The 26,571-nt window shown below is 42.1% G+C and overlaps 1 protein-coding gene across 1 annotated transcript in view; it reads left to right on the forward strand.

The window, feature by feature from the left end:
• arid1ab (AT rich interactive domain 1Ab (SWI-like)) overlaps positions 1-26,571 on the forward strand; it is a 54,511-nt gene that overhangs the window by 16,313 nt on the left and 11,627 nt on the right. The window contains exons 2-6 of the mRNA XM_040121296.1: positions 5,898-6,116; positions 8,727-9,446; positions 10,270-10,386; positions 25,132-25,372; positions 26,113-26,202. Of these exons, the coding sequence (XP_039977230.1) occupies positions 5,898-6,116; positions 8,727-9,446; positions 10,270-10,386; positions 25,132-25,372; positions 26,113-26,202 (1,387 nt within the window). The remainder of the gene's footprint in view (positions 1-5,897; positions 6,117-8,726; positions 9,447-10,269; positions 10,387-25,131; positions 25,373-26,112; positions 26,203-26,571) is intronic.

The following is a 26,571-nucleotide window of genomic DNA, read 5'->3' on the forward strand; positions in this document are numbered from 1 at the left end:
CCTTTGAATGAAAAATCCATTTGACACTTGTTAGCTTGTTTTGTTGTTGCATGCTAAAGTGATCAGTTGCTCTGGGGATTTCTGTGATTGGGCATTTCAAGGCAGCACAACCACCAATAATAAATCAGGCAGTTGTTCGTGTTACTTATCAGACTGGAAGAACTTTCCCCAAAATTTGTCATGAAAATCCAACTTTCCTAGTTCTTTTCTACGATTAAGCAACAAAGTAGCTTACATAGTGCAACATGTTGGGCCAAATTTGGTATAATACATGGTTTGCCTCTAGAAACCGAGGGAAAATCGAGGGGTAGTTGTCAAATTACTGTCTTATAACTAATCACTTTACTCTTGCTCCAATCAGAAAAAAACATCATCTGAGCATTAACTACACAATGTACAGAGGGGGCATATAGTCACAGTTCAAAGCCTTAGGTGCTGTGGTGGCTTGAGGAGGAGATTGTGTAGTCTGGGCATTTGGGCATTGTGCACTGTGGAAATATGTATTTTCACATCATTTTGGACCATTGTCGATTCACTATTTATAAAACCACAGCACAGGTTGTTGTTTTTCTCACTACACTCAGACATTAGCAAGAACAAAAGCGAAACACATATGCTCACTGATAAAGTGAGCGCTGTGTCCTGAAATAATCCTTCACATGTTTTCTAAATGATCGCACTGTGTGCCATACAAAATAACATTGGTAAAACAAGACTTATGGTGAATGGATCTGAACTGTTATTTTCTCATCCTCCCATAGCCATCTGATAATGTAACAGCGTTTGGTTGCTAACGAAAATTTTTGTTCTGTTGGACGTCTGTAGACATCTCACTTTCCCCGTGGCCACTAGTCAGCCGACTGAATTACTATAGCAAATCGATTTCTCTCTCACCCTCGGTCCTTCCAGAATAATTAAGTTGGCGTTACATTAGCCTAGCAACATAAAGCTACAAATAACCCAAAAATGCAACGCTCTGTAAAAGACGATTGTTGCACTGGTACTCTCTCCATTCAAAAATAATATCTGTTATAATGAATGAACATGTATTGTCTAGTCTTGAAATACAGAAAACCCCCACTTTTTTAAAACCTACGTTTCAGAAGAAAAAAAAAATTATTTTATTTGGGCCAAGCGTAGAATAGTCAGTATAGTTTTTTTTCTGTTCATTCACTTTAGGTGCTGCACCTAAGTCTTATTATGTTAAAGAAAACCCTGCATAAAGTATCTTCAACCCTTTACTTGTAAAATCAAATTCCAAAGCTTAGTTTTAGCAGTATGTGGCAGATGGAAGGTCATTGTGTCAGACCCTCCTCATACTCATTTGTGTTTCAAAGCGGAAAGACTTAGACATACACTCAATTCAGTTTTAGAAACTGAGTGCTTTATCATCTTCCTACTGGGTTTATATCTTACCCTCACCTCCTCCAACCACTGAAATTTTTCTGTGTTACATCAGAAACAAATCACTTTCTGTCCTAAACCTTGAAGACACAGCAACCATCTTAGGCTACAAAACCACCAAATAACAAGTTTGACCATTGCCATGTTGTAAAATTGAATGAAACTTTATATTAAATGTTTAATATTCCCTTGAAAATTTTTTTCACCTTGAAATACTTTATCCCTTTAAATTAAATAGAGCAAAATGGAATGCACATCATTCCTTTTATTAGCATTATTTTCTCAGCCTTGTACCTCTAATATTAAAATAATTCTACTTTCAATGATATATTTGTTGGTTATGATTAAACCCTCAACTCTGAATCAAAAATGTGGGAAAATAAAATCAAATACTCAAGATCTTTACTCGACAACAGCAGTGCTCCAGCATTGGCACCGCCCTCCTTAAGAGCCACTCATTCTATAACTAAGAGAAAAAGGAACAGAGCCTTCTATAGCATTCCCTGACCTCTATACACAGGATGCAGTAGAAGTTGTTTATTGTGGTTAAAGCATATACCCTCAGAGGCTTCAGCCAAAGATCTCTAGATGTGTAACGGTGTGTCAGATGTGAACAACTTAAGCAATACGAGGAAAATGCTGCTAAACAGATCAATGAAGGCCAGAGAAGCAGAATGGCCAAAGCTATCTCACAGCCCGCAGCACACAGATGTGTTAGCATGATTGAATTAGGTTGTGGAGTACAAAACAAGACCTCTTGACTAGGTTTACCATCCTGGATTCCCCGGAGTTGTGCTACTCTACAGACCACATACTTTTAAAACCATTATGACATATTATGAATGTTATTACATGATATTGAGCATGAGGTTTAGGCAGGAGTCATACCCATTTGTTGTGCACATATTGGCATTTTATTTTTTATACTGAATTTACTCCACAGTTATGTTGAGGTGTAAAGTGTGCAATGAAGCAGGTGTGACCATGCCTTAAAGGATAATATTTTTTTTTTTTTTACAATTACTTACTAATGACTTTGTTTTGTTTTCGATTGGATTAATCATGAAGATGAAGACATCTTCAGAAGTTTATTTTCTCTGACCAACAGTCAAAAACCCATAAATATTCAATTTACAATTATATTAAACAGAGAAAAGCAGGATGTTCATATATGACAGGTTGAAAACAGCATTTTATTTTTTAGCTCTTGCTTGAAAAATGACTTAACCTTAAATCGATTATCAAAATAGCTGTGATGATGTTTTCCGTGGATTGACCAATCAATGAATCAACTAATCATTACAGCTCTAATGTTTTTTATTACCAGTAGGATTGGTATGATGGCTAAAACTATGGAAATGGGGCTAAAATTAACGATTAGTTCAAAACCAGAAAATATTCAATTTACAATGATATAAAACCAAGAAAATTGAATCCTTACAACTGAGAAGCTAGAAATAGGGAATATGTGAATTTTTGCTTGAATAATTTTAAAAAACGATTGATTTGATCAAAATAGTCACCAATGAATTTTTCTGTTTAGTGGCTAATTGTTGTAGATCAATATGAAAACAAGACTCAAGCTTCGATAAATTGGAATCATCTTTTAAAGGATCTGTTAACCCACCTAAAAGAATTTTAATAGCATAAGTAGTCTAAATGTATTGTATTTTTCCCCAGTGCTTTTTCATCCTTTTTACCAATGTTTTGGCATAAAAATTGCAAACTTCAGTGATTACTGGTCAAAATATCAGATTATCTGCGAATATTTAGTAAATATTTGTACGAAAAATGATCAGTGGCTTTAGTTCAGACGTATCAATGATTGCTCTACGGTACATATTAGCCTAACACTTGTCTACACAGTGCACACTTATCTTTGCTATCTGATCACCTGGTCAAATGACCACTATCTCCACCTTTTAGAGTGGTTGTTAAATGAGACATGAGAGCGAGATGAGTGGTTGTTTTGGAAACGTCAGCAATGATTCTCCACGTGGCTCTGGGAACTGGAAACAGTGATTGTGGTCGAGCTGCACTCTCCAGCTCTCTCCCTGCTGAGCCGGGGCCTGAGCTGTCCGGCTTTTTAATGGAAAAGCGGGTACACAAGCCGCTGTAGAAATATTCTCACCACCGGCAAACTATTGACTAAAATTGGTGAGGAAAGAGGTTGATTGTTTTATGGCTCGGTCATTGCAGGGAGATTTTGTCTAAATGAGAAATAGATTTTACCTTTACTGTTGCTGCTTTGTCGTTTGTTAGCATACTAGTCATTTTTCATGAGGATTGGAGGATGTTAGTTGGTGATTCAGGTCTCGGCAGCACACTTTATGGATGACACAGGAGGCTCTGTATTACTGCTTTAGGAGCTCATTAGGAAAGAACTATAGCTTACTTCTATACAGTTAAAGAAGTGGCTCAGCCTTGTTTGTGGAAATGTGGAGATTTTTTTTGTCCCCCATAATTGGACAAATACACCTGTCTGAAATGGATTGGAGCACTAACGTGGTGTCTGCCACAGCATTTTCCAGCAGTCATCTTTAGGTTAAGCAGTGTGTTGTGTGGACGCCCATCAAGGCTTGATGTCAAGTTTGGGGGGGGGAGGGGGCTTGCAGCCTTCTTCGCAGACTGGGGTTAAAAGTGCATTAGAGGTCACAGGAGAGTGCCTACCGTGGCATTACCTTTTCCCCCACGGTATGGTCGGTAATGACCCTAGGGAGAGTAGTAACACCCCCCTTCCCCTTCCCTCCTTTCCTGCAACACACAACCTAACACATACACTACACACAAATACTCTCCTGAACCTGGAGGAGCTCAGGAGTGTGTGGCCTGGGGGAGGCTGGAGGGAAAACATGGAGTGGAATTAGTTATCTTGGATAATGTTGGTTGACTGCCCTGACAGCCTGTTGATTCCGCCCCCCAAAACACCTACAGTCTTCCCCCAACACACACACACACACACACACACACATATTTTCACACAAACACACACACACCAGTCTACCGCTGAGCCACCCCCCACCCGACCTCCTCTCTCTCACTGCACCACTGTCATTCATAGAGTGCCAAAGCCTGCTGCTTTATTAAAGCCCAGGAAGAGCAAGGCCTGGCCCAGGTTCAAACAGCAGTGCAGCTGGGACCTGTTACATTTTCGGCAGACTGCCCTCTCCGTCTCACTGGCTATAAATAGCACTGGTGGTTGTCTCCCTTAACCAAGGAAAAGAGGTTTTTGGGGGAGGAAAAAAACACACACACAGATTAATAACCGTGGGAAGCAATGAAAGCCTTGTGTCTGCTGCCTGAGGTCAGCAGGCCAGGAGGTGTTGCTACTTCAAAGCCCCCATTGTACCTCATACTTTCAGACACCGCTGCCGTGGGTTTGATGGGAACACACAGGGGCTGCCAGTGGTGTGATGAGTTGATGGCAGTGGGTTGCGCAAACCATTAAGATACCCATGCAGCCCTTGTTTGAATTTTATTTTGTTTTTTTCTGGAGGATGACCGGTTCATCATACTCTAATGGAATTCAATTTTTTAATTGTATTTATTTTCATTACACTGGAGGAGTGTTGTTTTTGAGGGGATTCCACTAAGCTCATCTCTTATGTGCACACATATCATCAGACACTTTATGACCTTGGCTCCAGCTGTTGACAGGCGAGGCTACCTCATTATGAACCCCCCTTCTCTTCCTGCTCTGCTCTCTGTTTCCCTCCCCGGCTCTCCAGCCAGAGAAAGCCGTCTGGCCCAATAACATTGCCTGCTCAGGCCATGTGTGGATCTCCCGAGTCCAGGCCGGCCAAGGTCAGCCCCAACCAACACCACCACCCCGGCCTCCATCCTGACCTGTTTCCAGCTGAGGGGTGGGCCCAGCTCCAGCCACCGCAGACACTTCCACTTCCTTAAGCTTATTTTCATAGAAACCCTCCCCGGCGTCTCCACCGTAACAGTATCCACCCACTGGCACAATGATCTCCTGGGCAGGGAAACGCTCCTGGCGGATATAGTGGGCTCATTCATTCATTCATGGCCAATTTTTTCCCTTTCTAGTAGGAAAGTAAATCCACTACTGTTTTTTCCCTCCCCCTCCTGCTTTTTGTTCTATATTTGCTTGATTATGCAGTAACTGGTTTATGAGATGATGCTTGCATGACACATTGCAATGGAAGAGTCATCATTTGTGTTCATTGCTGAGTATTGCTTTTTAGGGAAACACCTCTAAAAGGTTCCACAATAACTCTTTCTTTTCCTGTCACATCATTGGATTCTGAATAATGTCCTATCAGCTGCATTAATATGGAGCCTGTTAAGGTGTGTGGCTGCACAGTCTAATACGGACAGTAGACCAACTATAACCATCAACCCCAAAACCATGAGTGAAAGACACACAATGATTTCTAAGGTCTCACTTAGTTTTGATGCCAGAATTTCCAGTCCATCCATCCACTGTTAAAAGTCATTGATATGCTGCAAATTTTCTCTGTGTCATCTAGCCTCAAAGCCCAATGGACCAGGTAGGGAAGATGCGTAGCCAGCCATATGGAGGACCCAACCCCTACTCCCAACAGCAAGGGCCTCCCACAGGGCCTGGACCCCAGCAGGGAGGTTCCTACCCAGGCCAGGGCTATGGACCTCCTGGGCCTCAGAGGTATCCTATTGGGATGCAGAGCCGAACACCTGGCACTATGGGAGGCATTCAGTATGGACAGCAGGTTAGTAATTATTGACTTAGATTACTTTCACTGCATCTTCATTCCAACCTTGTACAGTCCCTTTTTGCAATCACCATTTGGCTTGGAAAGACCAAATATGTTAAATGATTGAGATGGTTCTTTGTACATTCATTGTAGAACATATTTATTCAAAACTCCAACCAGGTGATTATCATTTAAATTTCTCCAGTCTTCATGCCACCTGGATGATTGAGATTAACCATTGCAGGTTATTATTGTTGGGGTGATCAAAAGTTCTTGTTGGTTTACCATTTGCAAAATCATAAAACTTTGCTAAATGTACAGCAGACTGCAGCAGACTTGACTAGAATCTATATTAAAGACGATATATTTATGAGGAAACATGGGGATTGTCAATATGGGGTGAGTTCAAAGTGCAGCATTTGATCAGGGTTATGTCTGGGACCAAAGCCATGTTGGCCAAGGTTCAAACATTGTGTCATGTTCAACAAGTCAATGGCAAACTTATCAGTTAAAAATCATCAACATGAATGTTGAAATCACTAAATATTAATTAACTGTCTGGTGTAATGAGGATTTGAACTCAGATAATAAACTACTGTTTGGGCTGGGAGATTCAACATATTAAAAAACAGTGAAGTGGATTTTTCCTGCCCACTTTTGAAACCTGTAACTTGAATAAGGAAGATTATCCAATATTGACAGGATGGCACTCAGTGTTTTCTAAAAGGAACTGAGAAACCATCACTACAACCTGTGGTTCTGCTGAATGAGCTGAGGAAATGATGGATAGAGGCTTTAATCACCAAACCCAATGCCAATAGCTGTTATTAGTAAAAAGGTGTAAACCACGTAAAACCAATACGATACTCAAAATGAAAGACGACCTGCCTTTGCAGAGGACATTCAGGAAGGCCATTGTGAGTTTCTAGTGCACGTAGTCATGGTGCAGGGCATTGTTTGAAGTCAGGAGCACAAGTTAATAAGTTTTTTACATTTCCGTTAGTTGAGGCACTACAGGGTTTATTTGGTAAGTGACTCAGTATTACAGGAATGGTGGAAATGGTAACATACAGTAGATAAAGGGACTTTATGGAGCGGTCTCTTTGGACGTCACACAAGGTTTGGGATAGTTTGCAGGGGTTCAGAACCAGTTTCTGAGGGCTCCGTCCAAAAGTAGGGGGTTCCCTACCAGTATAAGACTTAGGCACAGTGAAGAAGCATTTTTGTGCAGCGTCCGAACCAAATGAGTAGAAAAAACTATGCTGAAAGTTCTCTCAGCGTTCTCGCTCTGGAGAGAGAGGATACAATATTGGCCCAAATAATAAGAAAATATTTTTTTTCTCAAACGTAGGTTTAAAAAAGAGTGTGTTGTCCTGTATTTCAGAACTAGACAATTACATGTTCATTCATTACAAAAGATATTCTTAGCATCCTTTTCACCTGTAACCTCAAATGGACTGAGAAAAAGCTCTCACAGGAACAGACTCCATCAACTTTTCACTGTCTGGTTTATTTTCATGCTTGAAAGCAAAAGTTGGGGAAATTCAACTTGTCTACTGGCACAGTGGGCAGCATATTCTAACAGCGTTGTCCAGATTGAAAACAGCAAACATCCAGTTTGCCGTAGCTACTTACTCATAGCTGGGAATAAGCCCCTTCTTGAACTCTCTCAGCCAGGCAGTCCGTCTTAACAGAGAAATGCATGCAGGGAATCCCGTAGAGTGAAGCCTTTTCTCCCACGTCCGCTGTCTGTGGTCTTGTGCCCATTGTGTGATGTGATTATCTCATACTGGCCTGCCTGGTGTCTGACCGTGAACTCGATAAGTGCCCTGCAGAGAAGAAAACGGCTTCCCTTCCTTTGTCGGACAGATACAATAAAGCCACTTCATGTTGTTTTAAATGTGTGGCAATTCTTTACTATCTCGTATTTTCTTTGAATGCTTGAGTAGCTGAGAATCCTCCCAAAACAACACATGGCTTTTTTTTCTCCTCTTCTTCTTTTATTACTATGTTTCCTCACAAGGTCAGTGCTTTCTATTTCCATGCTTCTTGAGGGTAATGAAATGAAAACGCTGTATTGAAAGGTTTTCCACATGCAGGATTGGGTAGAATATGAAAAGCCCCATATTGAAGTTCAAGGAGATGAAATCAAAACTCAATTTTTATTTTCATAGCTGTAATTTAAAGTGATACACGGCTGAATCCCAACACTTAGATGGCTTTTCTTACCCGCTTTGATCAGTTTATATCGAGGAACACACTCCTCTCACTTAGACGGAGAACAGTCGTCTTCTCCTTTTAATCTGTGAGTAAGATAAAGAGATGCTCTGATTACTCCACTGAGACTGAAAAAAAAATTAAGAGGTGACTTTGGATATTGGGTTATTTTTAATGCTTTAGAAATGATCCTGTCAGTGCACAGACTATATTCAGATAGTGACTGATATTTTGCTGAGGGGCTCAGGAAAGTAAACCTGTAGTAAAATGTTAGTTTTACTGAAGAAAGATGTTTATGTTCAAAGGCAATTCAACTATGCTGGGTTGTATTTACTCGCATATCTGACTGTTCTTCCCGTTCTTTCTGAGAACTGTAGGTGATCCTAACAGATTTGTTTTCATTTCTAGATGTCAACGTATGGACAGCAGGGCCCAGCTGGCTATGGCCAACAGAGCCAGGGCTACTATGGACAGCACGGCCCCCCACCTCACCCCAGCCAGCAGCAGTCTCCATACCCTGGCCAACCACAGGGCAGCTCTGGACCTCCATACCCCCAGCAGGGTCATCCTTCACAGCCTCCTGGCCAACACGGGCAGCCAGGACCCCCTTACCAACAATCTCAAGGTCCCCACGGTCCTCCTCCAGGCCAGCCTCCTTATAGCCAGCCCTCACAGTCTCAGCCAGGACAGCCACCGTACGTCCCTCCCCAGCAGCAGCAGCCTCAACAGCAGCAGGTTCCTGGTCCCCAAAGTCAGCAGGTCCCTCAGGGTCAGCCTGGCTACCCACAACCCCCAGGACCAGGGCAGCCACCACCACAACAAACCCCACAGCAGCAGCAGCAGCAAGGGCCAACACAACAACAGCAACAACAACAGCAACAGCAGCAACCAGGAGGTCCGCCTCCTCAAGCCCAGCAACCTCCAGGTCATGGCCAACAGGGTCAACCTTCACCTTACTCTCAGACACCCCCACTGCAGCAGCAGCAGCAGCAGCAACAGCAGCAGCAACAACAGCAGCAGCAGCAGCAGCAACAACAGCAGCAGCAGCAGCAGCAGCAACAGCAGCAACAGCAGCAACAACAGCAACAGCAACAGTCACCATATCAGAGGTTCCCACCTCCCCCACAGGTAACAACATCACACAGAACTCTTTTAGCAAACTTTAGCTTTAATGTGATGTGCCGTGTCTGGCCCATCTGTGTGTCCATTACTATTTACAGCAGGAGATTCCTGCGCTGACGCATCCTCTTTACATTTGCTTTACTTTGTCAGTGCTGTAATAAAGTCCATGCCTGCCTTAGAATCTTAGCCGTAGCTGCTTCACAGTAGAGCCTTTTTTTGTGGTTTTTTGTCATTTTCCATAACATAACACATAAGAAAATGTGTTGGATCTCTGTAAGAATTTAACTGAAGCAGCTAAAGGAGGTTTTGAATAAACCCTTGACATAAGCCATTTAGGGCTGACTCGTTGCTTAATTAAAGTTTAATTATTTACTTAATTAAAGAGGCTCCTGTCTGTTAAATGAAGGGTAAAACCAGAAGGATTTGAACACAAAACACATCAACTCCTACATTACCTGGCAGTGAAACTTTTCTGATTAAAATTACTTTTTGGTGAAAAAAAGTTGAAGCTGTAAACGAGGCAAAAGGCTGTAAAGTAAGCATGATTTTTCCTGTACCATGTCTCTCCTATGGTGACACATACATGCCATACAGTAAATATTCAAATCAGAGTTCTTCATTGCACGTCACAATTATTTATTTATTTGTTTTTTTTTAACATAGATTGGGTAAATTTATTTACATTTATCCAGCCCAGTACAGATCTGATATTTGTATCAGTGGCTCAGTGGTTGAATTGCTGTACATAACAAACATCCAATAAGCAGTAACAAGATGCTTGATATACAGACTGGAGACCATTGTATCACCTTCTTTTCCCTGTGATCAGGAACTCTCCCAGGATTCCTTTAGCTCCCAGTCCAGCGCCCCTCCTTCCAACCAGCCCATGGCTTCCAGCAAGAGCAGTCAAGAAGACAGCATGCAGGCCCGGCCATCCAGTCTGCCGGTGAGCCCTCCATCATCTTCATTTAATAAGTGGCTTGCCTTTATTGTAGCAGGGTTTCATCCACTGGCCTCCATGGGCACCAACCACCTCCATAGTTTGACCTATTCATATATATTTCATGACCATCATACAAAACACACACAAAAGCCCCACTAAAGCAGGCACATTTAAAACCACAAATTTCTGAGTAGTTTTTAATCTCATGATTAGTCAGTCCAGTATTTGGTAATCATCCTCTCCTGCAGCTATGACCAGAAAAAGCAATCATTAGCAATGTGGGTCAAAGCAATGCTTTTTACTGAAAGTGAACGAGGGATCTAAGTTGGACTTTGAATTAGTAGAACTATATAGTAGTCAAAATCTTGACAACCAGCTGGTGATAGGCTTACCCTAGAAAATCATTCTACTGTGGTTGTCTTTGCAGCCTCCTTTCTCTACACATGGATGGTAACACTGGTTAGAACAGATTTTAGACCAGATCTCATTCCAGTGTTTTCTGGCACCCGGGTTCAATAAAACTGTTGATTTGGGTATATAGTCAAGACAAACCGCTCATGAACTCAGACTAAACTGTCAGTATGAAAGCAACCTTAGTCATTAGTGACTCACACCCATGCCAGTCCAAATTCCTCCAAAAATCAGTCGAAGGACCAATAAATACACAGGTAACACCTTTTTCCCAAACTAGCTGGATTTAGAGTTCACAAAAAAAGAATAAAAAGAATTGTCCAAATGTTAATTTTTGTTAATTTTTGAAAACTGTTGTCTTGTAACCAAGTGATCGCACCTTGCTTTGTTCTACATTGCATGAAACCTCATTGTACAGCAGTAAGAGTTAGCCCATAGTAGCAGACACAGTCGTAAACCAAAAGTGTCTCGTGTGTCTCTGCTTGAGGAAAATATATAAAAATGGGGTGTAAATATTGGATTTTTGGGCCCACTGTGCACTCGATTGACTACCAAACACTTGGATTCAGCTGCATCAGTCTATTCAGAGCAATGTGATGGACATTTTATGCTTTCTCAGAGCTATCACTATTGTGGGTATTACATGTTTTACTAGAGGAGGATCAATATTCAGTACTATGGACTTCAGACACCTAGTGGATTCCCAGCTTTGTTTACTGCTTTCTGTTAACGGGCCTTAAATTACTTACATGAGTTGGAGATACTGACGTGTACATAAAATTCCTAATGTTAGCATTTTTCAGTATAGCAATATTTTTGACCAAATATCTGGATATTAATGATACAGTTATATCTAAAATTTGGGTTGTACTAATCTTTTAAATATTACAAGGAGAGCTAAGGAGTAAAAATCTGCATCCCCTCTGCCATCTTTCTAATTTAGACCAGGACCTTTTCCCTTCTCTGCTGCCCCTGACTTCAGCATACATACAATACACAACAACAAGCTGATGCCAGGAGTGAGTACAACGTGTTCAAGCACCAAAGGTTTCTACTGACCTCTTTAAAAAAAAAAAAAAAAAATTCTGATAGTGAGAAAAAAACATTTTTGCTAGGAAAAAGAAGTAGTTGAAAGTGAAGTAAATCTGGTGTCCGATAGCCGTATGGCTAAGATAAAGGTGAGTGAGCCCCCTTGGTTCCCCACGTCTCCCCCCATCCTCCCTGTTAAAGAGGTGTCTCGCTGTAACACATTGCAGTTTCCATGGCAGTGTTTATAGGTCAGACTGCAGAGCTAACCTCATTCTGGGCCTCAGGGAAGGAGAGTGAGAAATGAGATCATTAATGAGAGAGAATGAAAGTAAGAGAGTGGAGTTGTGGGGGGGTAGCAGGATTGCAAGCAAATAACTTCAAATAGTGTGAGTGATTGGTCGGAGTGGGAGATGCTGAGAGGGAGCGATGAGAGGCAGCGCTGTTTATTCCAGTAGGGGATGCCCTCAGGATGTGTTTTCCTTCTCTTTTATTTATTTCTCTTATTTATTTATACAGCCCTCTGTGGGCTCAGCCATTGGCCGAGCAGGCCAGGCCAGGGCTATTTTTATTTATTTATTTATTTTCCCTCCGACTTCTCGGGGATTCCCTATCAGTGCTGTGTGATTGGCTGGGAGAGCCGTTAATCTGGCTAAGGTAGAGATGAACTGATCCCCTTGTTCCTCCTCCTTCTCTTCTTCCCCCAGTACCTCTGTGGAGCACATATGACACTGTGTGCAGATTAGACCATGCTAACTGACAGCATTAACCCTAATAGCCTGAGTCAAAACAGCTGAATTGACTCCTACAGGTGGGATGAATACATGTGTACCAGTGATATCTGTTTTACCTGGAAATTAAGCTGTAGACTGTAGATATCCAGATTTACATGGCACAAACTCTGCCACAGATTAAAAAGAATGCAGAAAAAAGTCTCTGATAGACTGAAATAGGCTGAAAAGTTCATAAAAATAAAGAGGATTCATGACTATGAAAGCTAAATAAAATGCTTCATTAAGTCTAACCCTGTTGAATATCTGTTTACGTACTCTGAATAAGCAATAGGGCTGGGTTATCAAAACCCAATACCGTTGTTGTACTGACTGCTATGTGTCCATAGAACAGAGCATCAAAAAACTAGAGTATCAAGAGTTGACATTGAATGCTTGGCTGCATTCTTACCCTAAATCAACAAATGTCATGAGATGTTAGCAGTGTAAAAGCCCTACTGAGGCTTTCCCTTTAATATACATGGATTTGAATTTTATATTATAAACGTCCCTGTCTTTGGAACAAACCTTCCGGTCAGCAGCACAGCTCCTGGTGATAAAAGACAAGGCGGATAAACTCTCTTTCCCAGGGTAGCCAATATCCGAATTTTAATAAACAAAAACAGTTTTCACATGCACTTCAGGAGGAGTATACAGGAAGAAAAGAACTTTTTATTTTTTTTTAAGTTATGGATTAATTTATTTCATTACCTTGCACACTATAGCCTTAACGCGCCAGTATACTCCATTAGATCAGATCGTTGAAAAGCTTCAGAAACCCCCTTGCCCCACACATTTCTAATGTCGGAACTTGGGAGGCTGCACCCAACAATTTCCTTAACTTTTTGAAACCGCATATGATGTCCTCAATTAGCAAATCATTTGGATGTCTCTCTGAGTCAATGTGGAATATAACATTTGTGAAGATGTCCATTGAAGCAAGTTAAGATGTCTGTTCCATGATGGAACAGATGGTCAATAACGCTCCAGAAATGCCTAAAAAAATGTGGCTGATTTGGATTGCCCTTTAGTCTTGTTTTGATAATGAAGTTTTGATAATTTTAGACCATTTTATTAGGTAAAGTTCTTGTATGACTTTTTTGTTGTAAAACAAAATTAAACACTAATGCATTTGAGAAGTTAAACTGGTTTTGTTAAATAGGAAAAAGGATGTTATATAATTCATAGTAGAGTGTAAAAAAATAGTATCACATAGGTATTGGTCCTGAAATTCAAGTATCATATTGGCACTGGTATAGAATAATTTTTCAAATGATACCCAGCCCTGATTAGCAGTTTTTGAGCTCACCAGCAGTCTCATTATTTCTTTAGGAAACAAGTTCATCACAGATAAACAGCCTTATTGTCTAACCTCTAAGGTATCATATATTCTATATTTATTATTTATTTTTTCAATGATGGATAAACACAATAAATGCCGTTATTCAAGTGGTTGATTCAGAATTGGTGATCTTTTATTATGTTAAGCAAAGAAGGATGATTTTCAAATTAAGATACACCTGACAGAATGTTAGTCAGAGATTACAGATCTACAGATTTAACTTGATAAAAAAATGGTTTATATTTTGTGAGAACCTCTAGTGATTTGTATAGACGCATTTGTTTTAATCTGCCTCAAAACATGTTTGAATACAGATCCAACAGCAGCTGAGGGGTAAGCACCATTTAGCTACTTTAGTTGCATTCGCACAGAGCCAGCCAGACATCACCTCATCCAGAGTACAGATGGGTCTGTTTGAGCCAGGTGCTAAAAACCCGGCGTCTGTTAGGCTGCCGTTGAGGTGGGAATAAAGGAGTACAGGAGGCTCAGCCCCTGCTGGAAGGCGCAGGTAGGAAAGCAACAGTCAGCTTGAGAAAAGGGCTGTAGATAAGAGGTGGAGGAGGGAGGTAGGCAGAAAAATACAGGCAGCGGTAGTGGAACTAGCTGAGCAGGTTGAGCTTGTTCCTGGTTTGTTTTCACCCTTGCTTCAGGACTCGCTTGCAGACTTAAACTGCTGAGCATTTACCACACTTTCAATTACCCCCGGAACTGTTGTTGTCTTCATAGAAACCTCTTTACACTTTTTAAAGTTTAGGCATTTAGTTGATGCTAATCTGGAACAATTTAGAATGAATGCAGCTCAATAAGTAATACAACTGGAAGGTACTACTCTTTGTGGTCATAAAATATTCCCATGACCTAATAACATTCAAGTCATTTCCAGGAAAGGAAATGAATTAAGAAGGGAGAGAAAGACGGACTTTTTTTTGTAGTTTTTTTTTTTTTTTTTTTTAAATCAAATTAATCACATTATTGACTTAGTCTATAATGAATAACCGCCTTAAAGGGATACTCCACTGATTTTACATATGAACTTCAGTTAACTTGTTATGAGTACAAAAACAACCTGTAAACACAGTTGTGTAATCTTCTGTCTGGCTCTGGATGGAGCTTCCCAATTTGTAAAAACAGTAAAACTGAAGATGTCATAGTGATGTCATCAGGGTTATCTCAGCTTCAGCTTGAGACCTAAATATTTTTTTAACTAAAAGCCTGCCTTACAAACTATAGGTTTGTAGGTCTAAAAGAACTGGGCATTTATGAGGCACAGAGGGTGTAATGAAGGATGCTATCCAATTGCATGATGGGAAATGTAGGATCATGTGTTGTTTGAGTTTGACTCATACTAGAAACTAAAAGTCAGGCAATTTCAGCCACTACTACTTCAATTTTGACCATTCTTTATTGAATCTGTCTCTCACAAGTAACACAATTTTATGGGAGTGCAATACCAAATTACTGGAGATCTACTTTTAAAGACCAAGCTGGCTACTCACATTCAGTGCTGCTCAGGGTTTTGGGTCCAACCATCTCAGTCATATTTTGGAGAAATATTCTTCAAGGGAGCCAAAGACCAATGCCATAATGCTCAGTCTACAAATTGATATAGTGAGTCCAATGTCTTTATTTTGGACAACGAATTATGATAGCATTTTGGTATGAAAGTGGGCACAGGCACAAAGGCCCACCTCCTCCATCGTGGCTCCAGAAGAAGTAAAGCAGGCCACAGTCTTTGCTTTCACCGTCAGGCTTTCATGCTCCCTGGAAGTGACACTTCCTCTCCATGTCAACCCATGGGAATGGGAATAACTACCAGACCACCATCAACCTCCTACCCTCCCTCCCCTACCATGTCCTTTTTCTTTCTTTCTTTCTTTTTTTTTTTTTTTTTTTTAAATCTCCTTGTCCTCTCCCGTGTCTTTTGTACACCCTTTCTCCACCGTGGGGCTAATCCCCCTCAGGACCGCCTACTGGTTGTGGTGCTTCTCTTTTCTGATGTGTCTGAATGTGATCCAGACTTCAGAGGAAGGTCACATGTTGGTCACACACACGCGCTTGAGTTTGTTTTTCTGTCCTCCATCCTCCTCTTCCTCTCATTCCTCTCACCCTCCTGAATAAGACACTTCATCTGGAGTGGTTTTATCTGGAAAGAAGAACCATGGATTTATGTTGTCTACTTGATTTGTATCAGGGATGTATTTTTTCCTATTAACAATGGTGTAATGGAGTAGACAAAATACCTTTTATTTAGCCCTACTTAAATTTCACAACCTTTCACACAAACTATAATATGTAGTAGGTAAGAACTGGAGTATTTCTAATGGCTAAGGGCATACATTCTTGCTTTTATATCTGTTGACTTTTGTTCTTTTTATTTGTTGTGGTTTTGCTTTGACGATCATCAACAGGAGGTCTTAGTTTGTTACTAGTCTTTCCACCTTACAATTTATCACTAGATCACTGCCTGTCAGGACCCCACCCTTGCAAGAATTCAGTCTCAGTGAGTGCATTTACAAAACTCAAATACCACCCACTTCACAACAACAGACCCCCCCCTTAATGACCTTTAATGTTATGTGCCAAGCCTCCTGATCTGGAACCGAGGGATCTTCCAGTCTGAGTGCCCCCTCCTTCAGTCTTCGTTCTCAGCTCAGCCCAGCCCAGCTCTGCTCTCCTGCGGCAGCTAAGCTTGTTTTTGCGACATAGCTCTGGAGCAATCAGCCTGACAAGGCCGGCCCCCTTTTTTCCTCCTACCCAACCCCCTCCCTGCTTTTTTCAATATTACACCCTTATTTTTGCTGCATTTTTCTTTTTCTTTTTTTTATATATGTATGTATATGTGTGTGTGTATGTGTGTGTGTGTGTGTGTGTGTTTGTGTGTGTGTTTGTGTATGTGTGTGTGTGTGTGTGTGTGTGTGTGTGTAAATGTATGTATGTATATAAAAAATACATTTTACTCTCTCCCTCTCTCTTGTTCCTCTTTCTGTCTAAATTCTCGTTTTCTCTTTCCCTCGCCTGCGCCCTCCTCCCCTCCTCCTCCTCTTCCCTTCCTCGTTCTCTCTCTTCTCTCAGTAAATCAGCTTTCATAACGCTGTGCAGCGCAGCCTTGTTTTGCGAAGCTCTGACGCTGACAGTATTCAGAGTCCAGGGCCAGTTTCCTGTTGCTATTCTGGGGCCCTTGCTTCCTGTGTGGGCATGTCTTATTCAGATTCCAGGGTGCCTCTCACTCTCTCTCTCTCACCCCCTCCCTCCTCCCAGCTTGTCTGTTTCTCTCCCCTGCTCCCTCTCTGCCTCCCCCTTTCTTTCCTCTATGTGATTTTTAATTAATGTACTTGAGAAAATTCAATCTGCTGACAAAGTGTGTTGTTTTGCATTTGCTTCAGTGAATTGTTTCTTAGCCTGCAAAACCCCAAGCCCTGTTTTGCTCTTGTGAGCTCACACACACACACACACACACACACACACACACACACACACACACACACACACACACACACACACACACACACACACACACAAACAGACAGAACACTCTCCCTCTCCCTTTTGCTCTCTGCTCACTCGCACACTCGCACACGCACTCTCCCAAGCCCCTCCCCTCTGCCTCCATTTCTGCTGGGCTGAGCTAGTTTTGCAGCACAAAGACTGTGGCTGACTGCAGCACTGTCTGTCCTCTGCTTTCTCATGCTCTCGCTGGAGAGTTGCTGAGCCTGGATGGATGAAACTGACCTCACAATGAAATTAAATCTCACTCCATGAAATAACCTCTGTATTATATTTTCCCCATCTCCTCAGTTAATTCACTGGAGGTATCAGTTGCTTTGGTAGCGCCCTCTAGACACGCTATGTGTGTGACAGTTGGAGGGGAGGGGCGTTGCTGCTCTGGAAAGCAGGCAGACTGGCTATAGGGGTCTGGAGCCTCCCCACCCAAATAGCCCCTCAAACCCCCTTGGCCGGCCGTATCCCAGCACCCCTCACCTTTGGCTGGGCAGCTGCCTGCCTCACTTGGGCATCTGTGCACTGCCCTGGGACTCCCTGCTACTATTGTGATCTCTACAAAAGGCCCCCCACGCGGACACCATCTCCCCATTATTCACAGCAATCAGACCGCCCCCCCACCATCCTCTCCTTCACCACCTCCCTGCATCTACTCTGTGTTAGCTACACACAGGCTGCTGCAGTGTTTGTGTGCCTTGCATCCCCCCTTTTTTGTTCCCCCACAGAGAAGCTCAATTAGGCAAATGTAGAGCGTTTAAAAAAGAACTCCCTACTTATTGATTAAGATTCATAGTTGGAATTTGTTTTCTTTTGACTACAATCCTGTAACACACAGGAATGTTAAAGCAGAACAGCATTGATAAGTGTCAAATGAACTGTATTTTTTATGCCTTGGCAGTACGAGACTTTTTTCTCTAAATTTTGCCGGGTCATCCTTTCATTTTGTACTTTTTAGTCCATGTTATTATCCGTCCCACGTGGCTACTGGTGATAAAGTAGCAGTGTAATGGTGATCCTCTGGGGAGCTGAAGCTAGCTCGTCTGTGGAGGTAGTAGACATTGTGTCTGTGGCACTGATAGCCCAGACAAGATATCTAATCCAGAAGGATGCTCCCAGGCTCTGAGCATTGAGTATGCCTACTGGTGTTGTCACTATCCACGTTAACTGTTTGCCTACATTTTGGAGAAATCAAATAACAGAACTCTGACATGTTAATTTCAAACACTGATTATACACATTGACCATCTGCTCAGTAGCTCATATCTATCATGGTGTTGACTGGGTACAGGTTGCATGGTGCACCTATAGAGTATCCTAACTGTTTATGGAGAGTTTCTCTTCAGCCTGTGCTGTATGTGAAACCCTGTAATGGCTGCTTCTGCTGTATAAGGCAGGGGCCTGCCTTGCTTCTCCTCCTTTCTCCAGTTCTTCCCTCATAGTGGGATGGGAGTGCCCCCTTATGGTTGAGCTCAGCCCTGCAAACCTTGAGCTGGGGCTGGAACTGCCTCTCTCCAAGCCTTCGATGGCCTTCCCAGAAGCCCCTTCTAGCTTGGCACGGCCCCTGGATGTAGGTGGGACCCTTGGGCAGGTGGCTGAGGTGTCACACCCACCTGTCAGTCTTCTTATTCAGCATCTGGACATTTCCTGCTGTCATCCCATGGTAATGCATCAATGGAGTCAATACAGGTGCTTTCATAGCCCAGACAGCCTAATTTTTTTTTTTTGTCTGAGCACCTACAGTCTATCTGTCATCTGTCTGTGACAGATGGAGGTGCTCTGATCGAGGTGTGGAGATAATCTGCCTCTGGTCTCAGTTAAGTTATGTCAGCATATTCACAGACTGAGCCAGGAGAAAGAGAAGAGGAACCCCCTTATAAAACGTTCAGAGAACATTATACTTGATCTTACGCTTTAAAGGGAAGAGATGACTTTTCCCATGACCCCGTTGAGATATCAAAAGCCTACTTTGCCCTGAATGAGTAAATATGCAGCGCTAGAGTGTTCTCACTGACGAGGTCGTCAACATATAAACATAAACATAAGGGACCCAGGAAAGACACCGAAGAAGTTCAAGGTTTTGCTGTCTGGGGTTTGTCCACTCTTCATGTCTATGTGTGTGCGTGTCTCCCAGTGCTCCTCAGCAAAAAAAGGCCCAGTGGCTGAGTGTGTAATTAAAGCGGTGGTGGAGCAGGAGCGGGGGGGCTTTTGAGCGTCTGCGTTTCCTGTAACAATGACGGGCTTCTTCTTTTGTAGTAGCTGACTGCACTGTGACCCTGCCAGGCACGCAGGGAGGCCGCAGAGAGAGAGAGAGAGAGAGAGACAGAGGGATGGCAGCAACAGGGGGGAGGGACTGTGTTGGCTCTAATGTGTCAACCACGTGGATCACAGTAACCATGGCAGCCCTTGAGATGCAGCCAGCTTTTTTTCCTCCCCTCCTCTATCTCCCCAACCTCCCACCTTCTTCTTACTCTCTCTTCCTCAGCTATCACCTCACCACAGAGGATGTGCAAGCATGCAAGTCTGGAATGAGCGAGCTCTTTTCTATTTCTTTTTTTTTTCTCCCCCTCCTGTATATTGTGATTAGCATCTGGAGGCCTGAGAACAAGGAAGCCTGCTAGCCAGGCAGTTGGTGAAACCCTGAGGTCTGAGAATGACAGAAAAGAGTGGGTCAGGGAGAGTGTGTGACTGAGGGATGAACTCTGGCCCCCTCCCCTCCCCTCCCTCCTTACCACCAACACCACCACCAGATCTAGTTACACAACTGGCCAGGGTCACACATTCCAGATATGTTTCATTATCTCAGGGCTGCTACGCTACCTCTGTCCTCCCACTTTCTGTTTCTCATAACCTCCAAAAAAAAAAAAAAAAAAGAAATCGGCTGCCTTGGCAGACTAATAGCTCTGGTCGGGCTTGATTGATTCAGTGAAGTAATCTGCAAATGGAATACATTAGGACGGCGGAGAGGAGAGCAGAGCAGATGACTCAGAGACAGCACAGGCAGACTCAGAGGAGCAGTGGAGAATATGGGAATTGTGGAAAGAGTAAAGATTGTCTGCCATTTTCCACATTCATGGGCAATAATTACGTCAGAAGAAATTGGATTGAATTGTTGTAGTAATTTAAAATAAAAATAAATTTTCATGGTATAAATCTTTTTGCCTCTCTTCAACCCTCAAACATTATGAAGACTGTTCTGCAGTTCTCAGCTCTGAAGTTCCATGTTAGGCTGTGCTGGGAAAAACACAAAATGGCTGCCATAGAGTGAATCTTCCACAGAAAGAGCTGCAGCTCTCTCCTCCTCTCCACAACACAGCTTTTTCCGCTCCCATCATGTAGGAAAAAAGCATCTTTTGTATTTTTGTGTATACTCATGTTAACAACTGTTATATTTGTCATAGATAAAACTGTTGTAACCTTCCTCCCAGCCCATAGACCCCCACACTCCAAACTGGCCCCACACTCCAAATTAGCCACTCCACCGTCCCTCAACTCCTCCTCAAGCCTGTTCCATGTCTTCTCCATCATTTGCCTTCTAATAATGAGCAGGTTGAATAGCAGAGCCTCAGCAGCATCTGTACCCCCCCCCCCCTCGCTGTCCGGCTTGTGCAGTCAGCAGAACAGGCTGGTGCTGTGCAGTATTGAGCTGGGAAAAATCAATGACTGCAGAGTGGGAGTAGGTAGGAGCTTGTGTATGTGATTGTGTGTATGTGCGTGATTGTGTGTACAATGTTTCTGCCTATCCAGGCTGAGGGATGAGAACTGTCAGTTGTCAGATATTTAAAGAATGTTAAAGAGTTCGTGCTCTATGCTGCATGTGTGTACACGTGTATATTTTGTTATATTTGAATGTTTTTGTAGATTAACCCTTTTTTTTTATTATCCATTGGGGCATTAAACCCTTTAATTTAGTCATGAGAAACCCCTTTCAGGAATATTTTTGTTATTCTTGGTTTAATGTTGAATTGCTCAACTGTCTGCAGTTTGTCAAAACTAGTGCCAATGGTTCACTACTGATACCAAAACAATACCTGTTTTATTACCTTACTTATGAATGTGAATGTGCATATCTACAAAATCCCTTTTCCATCTAACAAAAGAAGCCAAACTTCTCAAATGTTAAAGAGTAACTTAACACTAGATCCTCTTTTTTTGAGTTAATTATATGAACAGTTGCTTTATCAAACTGTCAATTGATTCAGGTTCCAGTCTATAGTGTTCACACTAATGGCTGCTATGCGTGTTTTTCCAGAGAAATTCTATCTTCTGGACCAAATAAATATCTATGAAAAACTGTCATTGTCAATCTGAGCCATTCCCCCTGTCAGACATGAAAAATTTGGGATGGGATTTGATAGAATTTTATTGAATCTGAATCCAGTTCCAAATCCCTTTAAATCCTTATACGTAGTTTGTATGGTGGGGAAGGAAGACATCTCTTAGTCTAAGAAACATATTGTTTTTATTTCACTGAGTATAGTGCAGTACCACATCCACAGAGATTCTGATGTGCTGAAAGAGTGTAGGGCTTTTATCACATATCTTTTCACCGCTCTGTGACATTAACCCTGTCTTAACTCTTTTTTCCATTTGCTGCAAGAGAAATGCCATTTGGTCTTGACTGGGGGCAGCTGTGCTACAGTTGCAGAAGTAAAAACAACATAATGGAAAGGATATTAAGTAAATTTTATCATTCAGCAAATAGCAACTAAACAAATCATCGATTTGACAGGTTACAGAATTCGGTGCAACATCAGCAGCAGGCTGGGACTGAGCACTTGTCTTTTCAAGATATCAGAAATGCCTCAAGTTCTTACTTTATCATGATGGATGGTAGCTAAATATTTAAGTAATACATAATCAGTGATTATTTACTGTCTGGTGGTCATATAGAATTCATAGAACCATAGTAACAGAGTTTTTCCCCAGGAAATTGTTTAGCATAGGCAGTAAGGCGCCCAGATCCTGACACATCCAATCTCGTGATCAATTTAAATGATGGCCTAAACAGTAGCTGCACTAAATATAATAGCTTCTTCTGTGTGTAATAGCACCTCTGCCTCGTTGTTCGTTTTTACGATGTTAGCAGTGCTGGTCTTTGATTCAGTTGAGGTGGTCCACCTCTACTACAAAACATTGCTTGAAATTGTTAACTGGTTCAGAATTGGGATTTGAAAATAGATTGAGAATCTGCTTTCACTAGCCATTTTCGCATGTGTAAAACAGTTGACCTCAGTGCCAAAAGCGTTTTGAGGATTAATTCCAAGTCCTAGTATAGACTGTATCAGGTAATGGTGGCAGGGGTGTCATGGCTTCTCTAATTTGGTCATTTCTTGTAGGTTTTTATACTCAACTGATTCTCATTCTGCTTAAATGCCCGCAAGGGCCCCTGGACTTACCCCAAATACCACTTTTAAAAGGCGGTTGTTTTTTATCAGGATGGATCCTGCCTTTTTAATACCTTCTTGGTCACTCTTTCTATCTCATCACTGAAGGGTGTATGTCTTGTGCAGCCGTCCATGGTGACCTCCTGCTGAGATGTGACTCCTGGGCGTAGCTCAAGGAATTGACCCCTGACCTTTTTGATCTGTGGTCTGGGTCATGGAGAGGTTGGTGTAGGAGGTTTTTTTTCTTGTGGCCGGGACATGACTCTGTGGTGTGACTCTAAAGCTTTGAGCATGGCAGCTACTGAGATGATCATCATGGCGGCCGGCCCAGGGCTTTCAGACCAAGCCCTTTGTCAGATGACTGGTCTTGTGATGTCTGAGTGGAAGTGGGGTGGTGCTGGTTGGGAAGAGGGGGATGTAGGTCAGCTGACGGTGCTGGCTGCTGGAAAAAGGATCCCGCCATGGTTGTTTAAGCAAGGAATGTTATGCTGTTTGATCTCTGCTCTACTCAAGAGCATTAAGATCTCACCACTCCATGTCCTTCACACAGCATGGCTTTGCCTTGTTCTGACCTGTTCTTACAATTGTGAACATGAATTGGGTATTAGCCAATGAAACACTTTAGAGTGTGATACTCCTACATATAGCCCTCCTGCTAGGTTTTGCTTAGCTTTGTAGATGCCACATCTCCCGTGTTGGTCAGAAAAGCCTAGGTTTGGGCACTCAACGAATTGAAAGAAAGAGGAAGAGATGTAGGGAGGGCAGAGGGACCGGTGGGGGGGGGGTCTGAATCAGCGTTCTCCTCCTGTCACTCCCTCTGGGGTTCCTCCATCAGGTCACATCCCAAAAATAGCAACGGGCGCTGTTTCAAGTGCAAAACCACCGGCTTCAGGGCTGCAGCCAGCCTGCGAATGTGAGATTTCTATGGGAATATTTGGCCATCTTCCAATGAGTGCTTTTTTCCCTCCTCCTCCCTCCCATTTTTTTTCCCTCCTCCAATGTGACTGGCAGATGAGCTTGCATTTCTGAGCAAGCACATGGGCTCCACGTGACTGGCCAGTGTGTAAACATTCACCTTCCCACAAACATAATCATCACCGGCTGCCTTCCTACCTTCCTGCCTGCCTGGCTGTCTTTGTGTCACAGCCAGCGAGGCTCAATAACAACACCACATGGCACCAGAGTCTGTGCCCAGCACCAATTATTTCAACTGCCTCCCAAGATGACTTGCTTCAAATATTTTTTTTCCCCCACTTTCTTTGCAAGCCAAACAATCAGAGTTCTCCTTGCCAAGATGGATCATTATCAGCGTTATGGGAGGGATGTGGAGTATTTTTATAAAAGTGGAAAAAGAACTCATTGTACCTGAATATGTTTGCACTATAATAATCAGTTTTGTATGAGAGAATAGCAGACACACCCTGGTGAAGGCAAAGATTGCTGTAACGCATCAGTGACCATTTGGATTTCCACTTACTTGACTTGACTTGACTTCACTTGACTTTGATATGACTCTGAAATAAAATGCTCTCACCCTCCCCTCACAAGCGTGTGCAGGAAAAAGCCGGAATATCATACTTATTTCTCCTGAATATGATTCACATTTCTCCTAATGCAGCGGCTGTCATCTCCAGCTTTTCACATTTTAGATCCAGAGCCAAACTGGGCTTTATTTACATCCCCGCTTATACACATACACACACACCCCGACACACTGACAAACTGACGCACACACAGAGACTGATTTGCCTTTGATATTGTGTATCGTTTTTCCACTTAATTTCCCACTTTCCATCATAATTGTAGCTTCCCCAAAGGGTTGCATTGGATTATTTGTTTGATTGATGGTTTTTATCTTATAAACATTGATTCTTCTAAACATATTCCCATCAAAGTGTCAAATTACAGTGCAAACTATTGAAATGGTGCATAAAATAAAATTTGAATTAGTGTTGGTATGAGTTTATTTGAAGTGAATGAATTAGGTGTTAAAAGAACACATAAGCCATAAAAAAATGTAAAGTCCTATATAAAGCTTTATTTCAGGGTTCCAACCAAAGAAGGAAAAGATATGGACTTGTAATATTCAAAGCTACGGCCTCAGTTTTTATAGTTAACAAAATGGTAGAATAACCAATCGGCTGTTCAGTGAACTTTTTTAAATAAATAGAAAATCAGGTAGTGCCAATTATATTTCCTTTTTGAAAGTAGATACATCATTATTTAGAAACAAAGTCCACAATGAGTCAAAAAATAAGACTAACTTAATTTCCCTTAAAAAAATCCTCATTAATCTCTGTTGCTCTTTTTGTTCCAGGATCTGTCGGGCTCCATCGACGACCTGCCCACTGGTACAGAGGGGGCCCTGAGTCCGGGCGTCAGCACTTCAGGGGTGTCCAGCAGTCAGGGCGAGCAGAGCAACCCCGCCCAGTCGCCCTTCTCTCCGCACACTTCGCCCCACCTGCCAGGCATACGTGGGCCCTCGCCATCACCTGTGGGTTCCCCCGCCAGCGTCACCCCCTCTCGCACCGGCCCCCTTTCCCCTGCTGCTGTGCCAGGTAAAGTACTAAGTACAATACTAAGAACACATAGTTTGATACTGGATATCTGAATTTTTGTTTTTCTACCAAATATAATATTATATTTTTATATATTTTTAAAAAAGGTTTTAAGTCTTTTGTTTGTATTGTTCAGTCTCAAAAAGCAGTTGTCAATTTTTCTTCAGTTTTTCTTCAAATTTTTTCTTTTTAAGGCCTTAAATCTCTGAAATGCAGTATAACCTACAGCAACCATCCTATATTCATGCAAATTCAAAATGTTTTACTTAAGATTATCAATGTAATAAGATAAGATGAAACTTCATGGCGGAGAAAAATTTTAACATAAGCAAGAACTAAGAAAAAGGTCTAAAAGCATACCATGTAGTAGTATTTGGGTGTGCAAAATGACAGGACCAAAAATTACTAACAAAGAACAAATGCAGAATATTTACGGGAACGTAAGCAAAAGCAAGTAACATTATGCTGTATGAAATAAGTGAAGGCAGTCATTTTGACTCATTCTCCAAAGGCTGCCATAACGTACGAAATATACCTGCTAAAAATACCTAACAGGCCAAAATAATTTAAATACATTTTTTATAGAAGTGTCACCTTCAGTATATACAGTGGATCATATTTGTAATTCGTTCAGGCGGCAAAGACTGTAGAAAACCATGGCAATGAGATTTCCAAAGCTCCCAAAGTGAATTCAAAGCACTTTCAAGTTCCTGAGTCCCTGTGTTGTTGCTGCCCTGCAGGTAATCAGATGCCTCCCCGGCCGCCCAGTGTCCAGTCGGACAGCATCATGCACTCTTCCATGAACCAGTCACCCATGGGCCAGGACAGGGGTGAGTGTGGAGACATGCTTCAAGAGCTTAAAATATTCAAATCACTCATGAGAGAAACCCTTTCAGAGAAACCCCTCATCTGCTCAGTGGGCAATAGTGCAAGAATGTGTGCCACATCCTCAGCAGCCTTAAGGTGTGATTGTTTGACTTTGTACACATTCCTCCCTCCTGTAAACATTTGCGCCAGCTAAATCTTTAAATAAAGATTTGCTTTTAGTATACTTGCCAGATAAAATGAGGGTAACAGCAGCAGACAGACACAATGTACTGCTGTGTGTCTGTGAGGAAGTAAAGACGTTATTCACACAGGGACATAATATATCATGTGATGGTATGTGTAAGCAGATGCAAAAATTTTTGTTTTGTTTT

Source organism: Xiphias gladius, chromosome 24, assembly GCF_016859285.1.
Source record: "Xiphias gladius isolate SHS-SW01 ecotype Sanya breed wild chromosome 24, ASM1685928v1, whole genome shotgun sequence".
In the NCBI taxonomy this organism is placed as follows: domain Eukaryota; kingdom Metazoa; phylum Chordata; class Actinopteri; order Istiophoriformes; family Xiphiidae; genus Xiphias; species Xiphias gladius.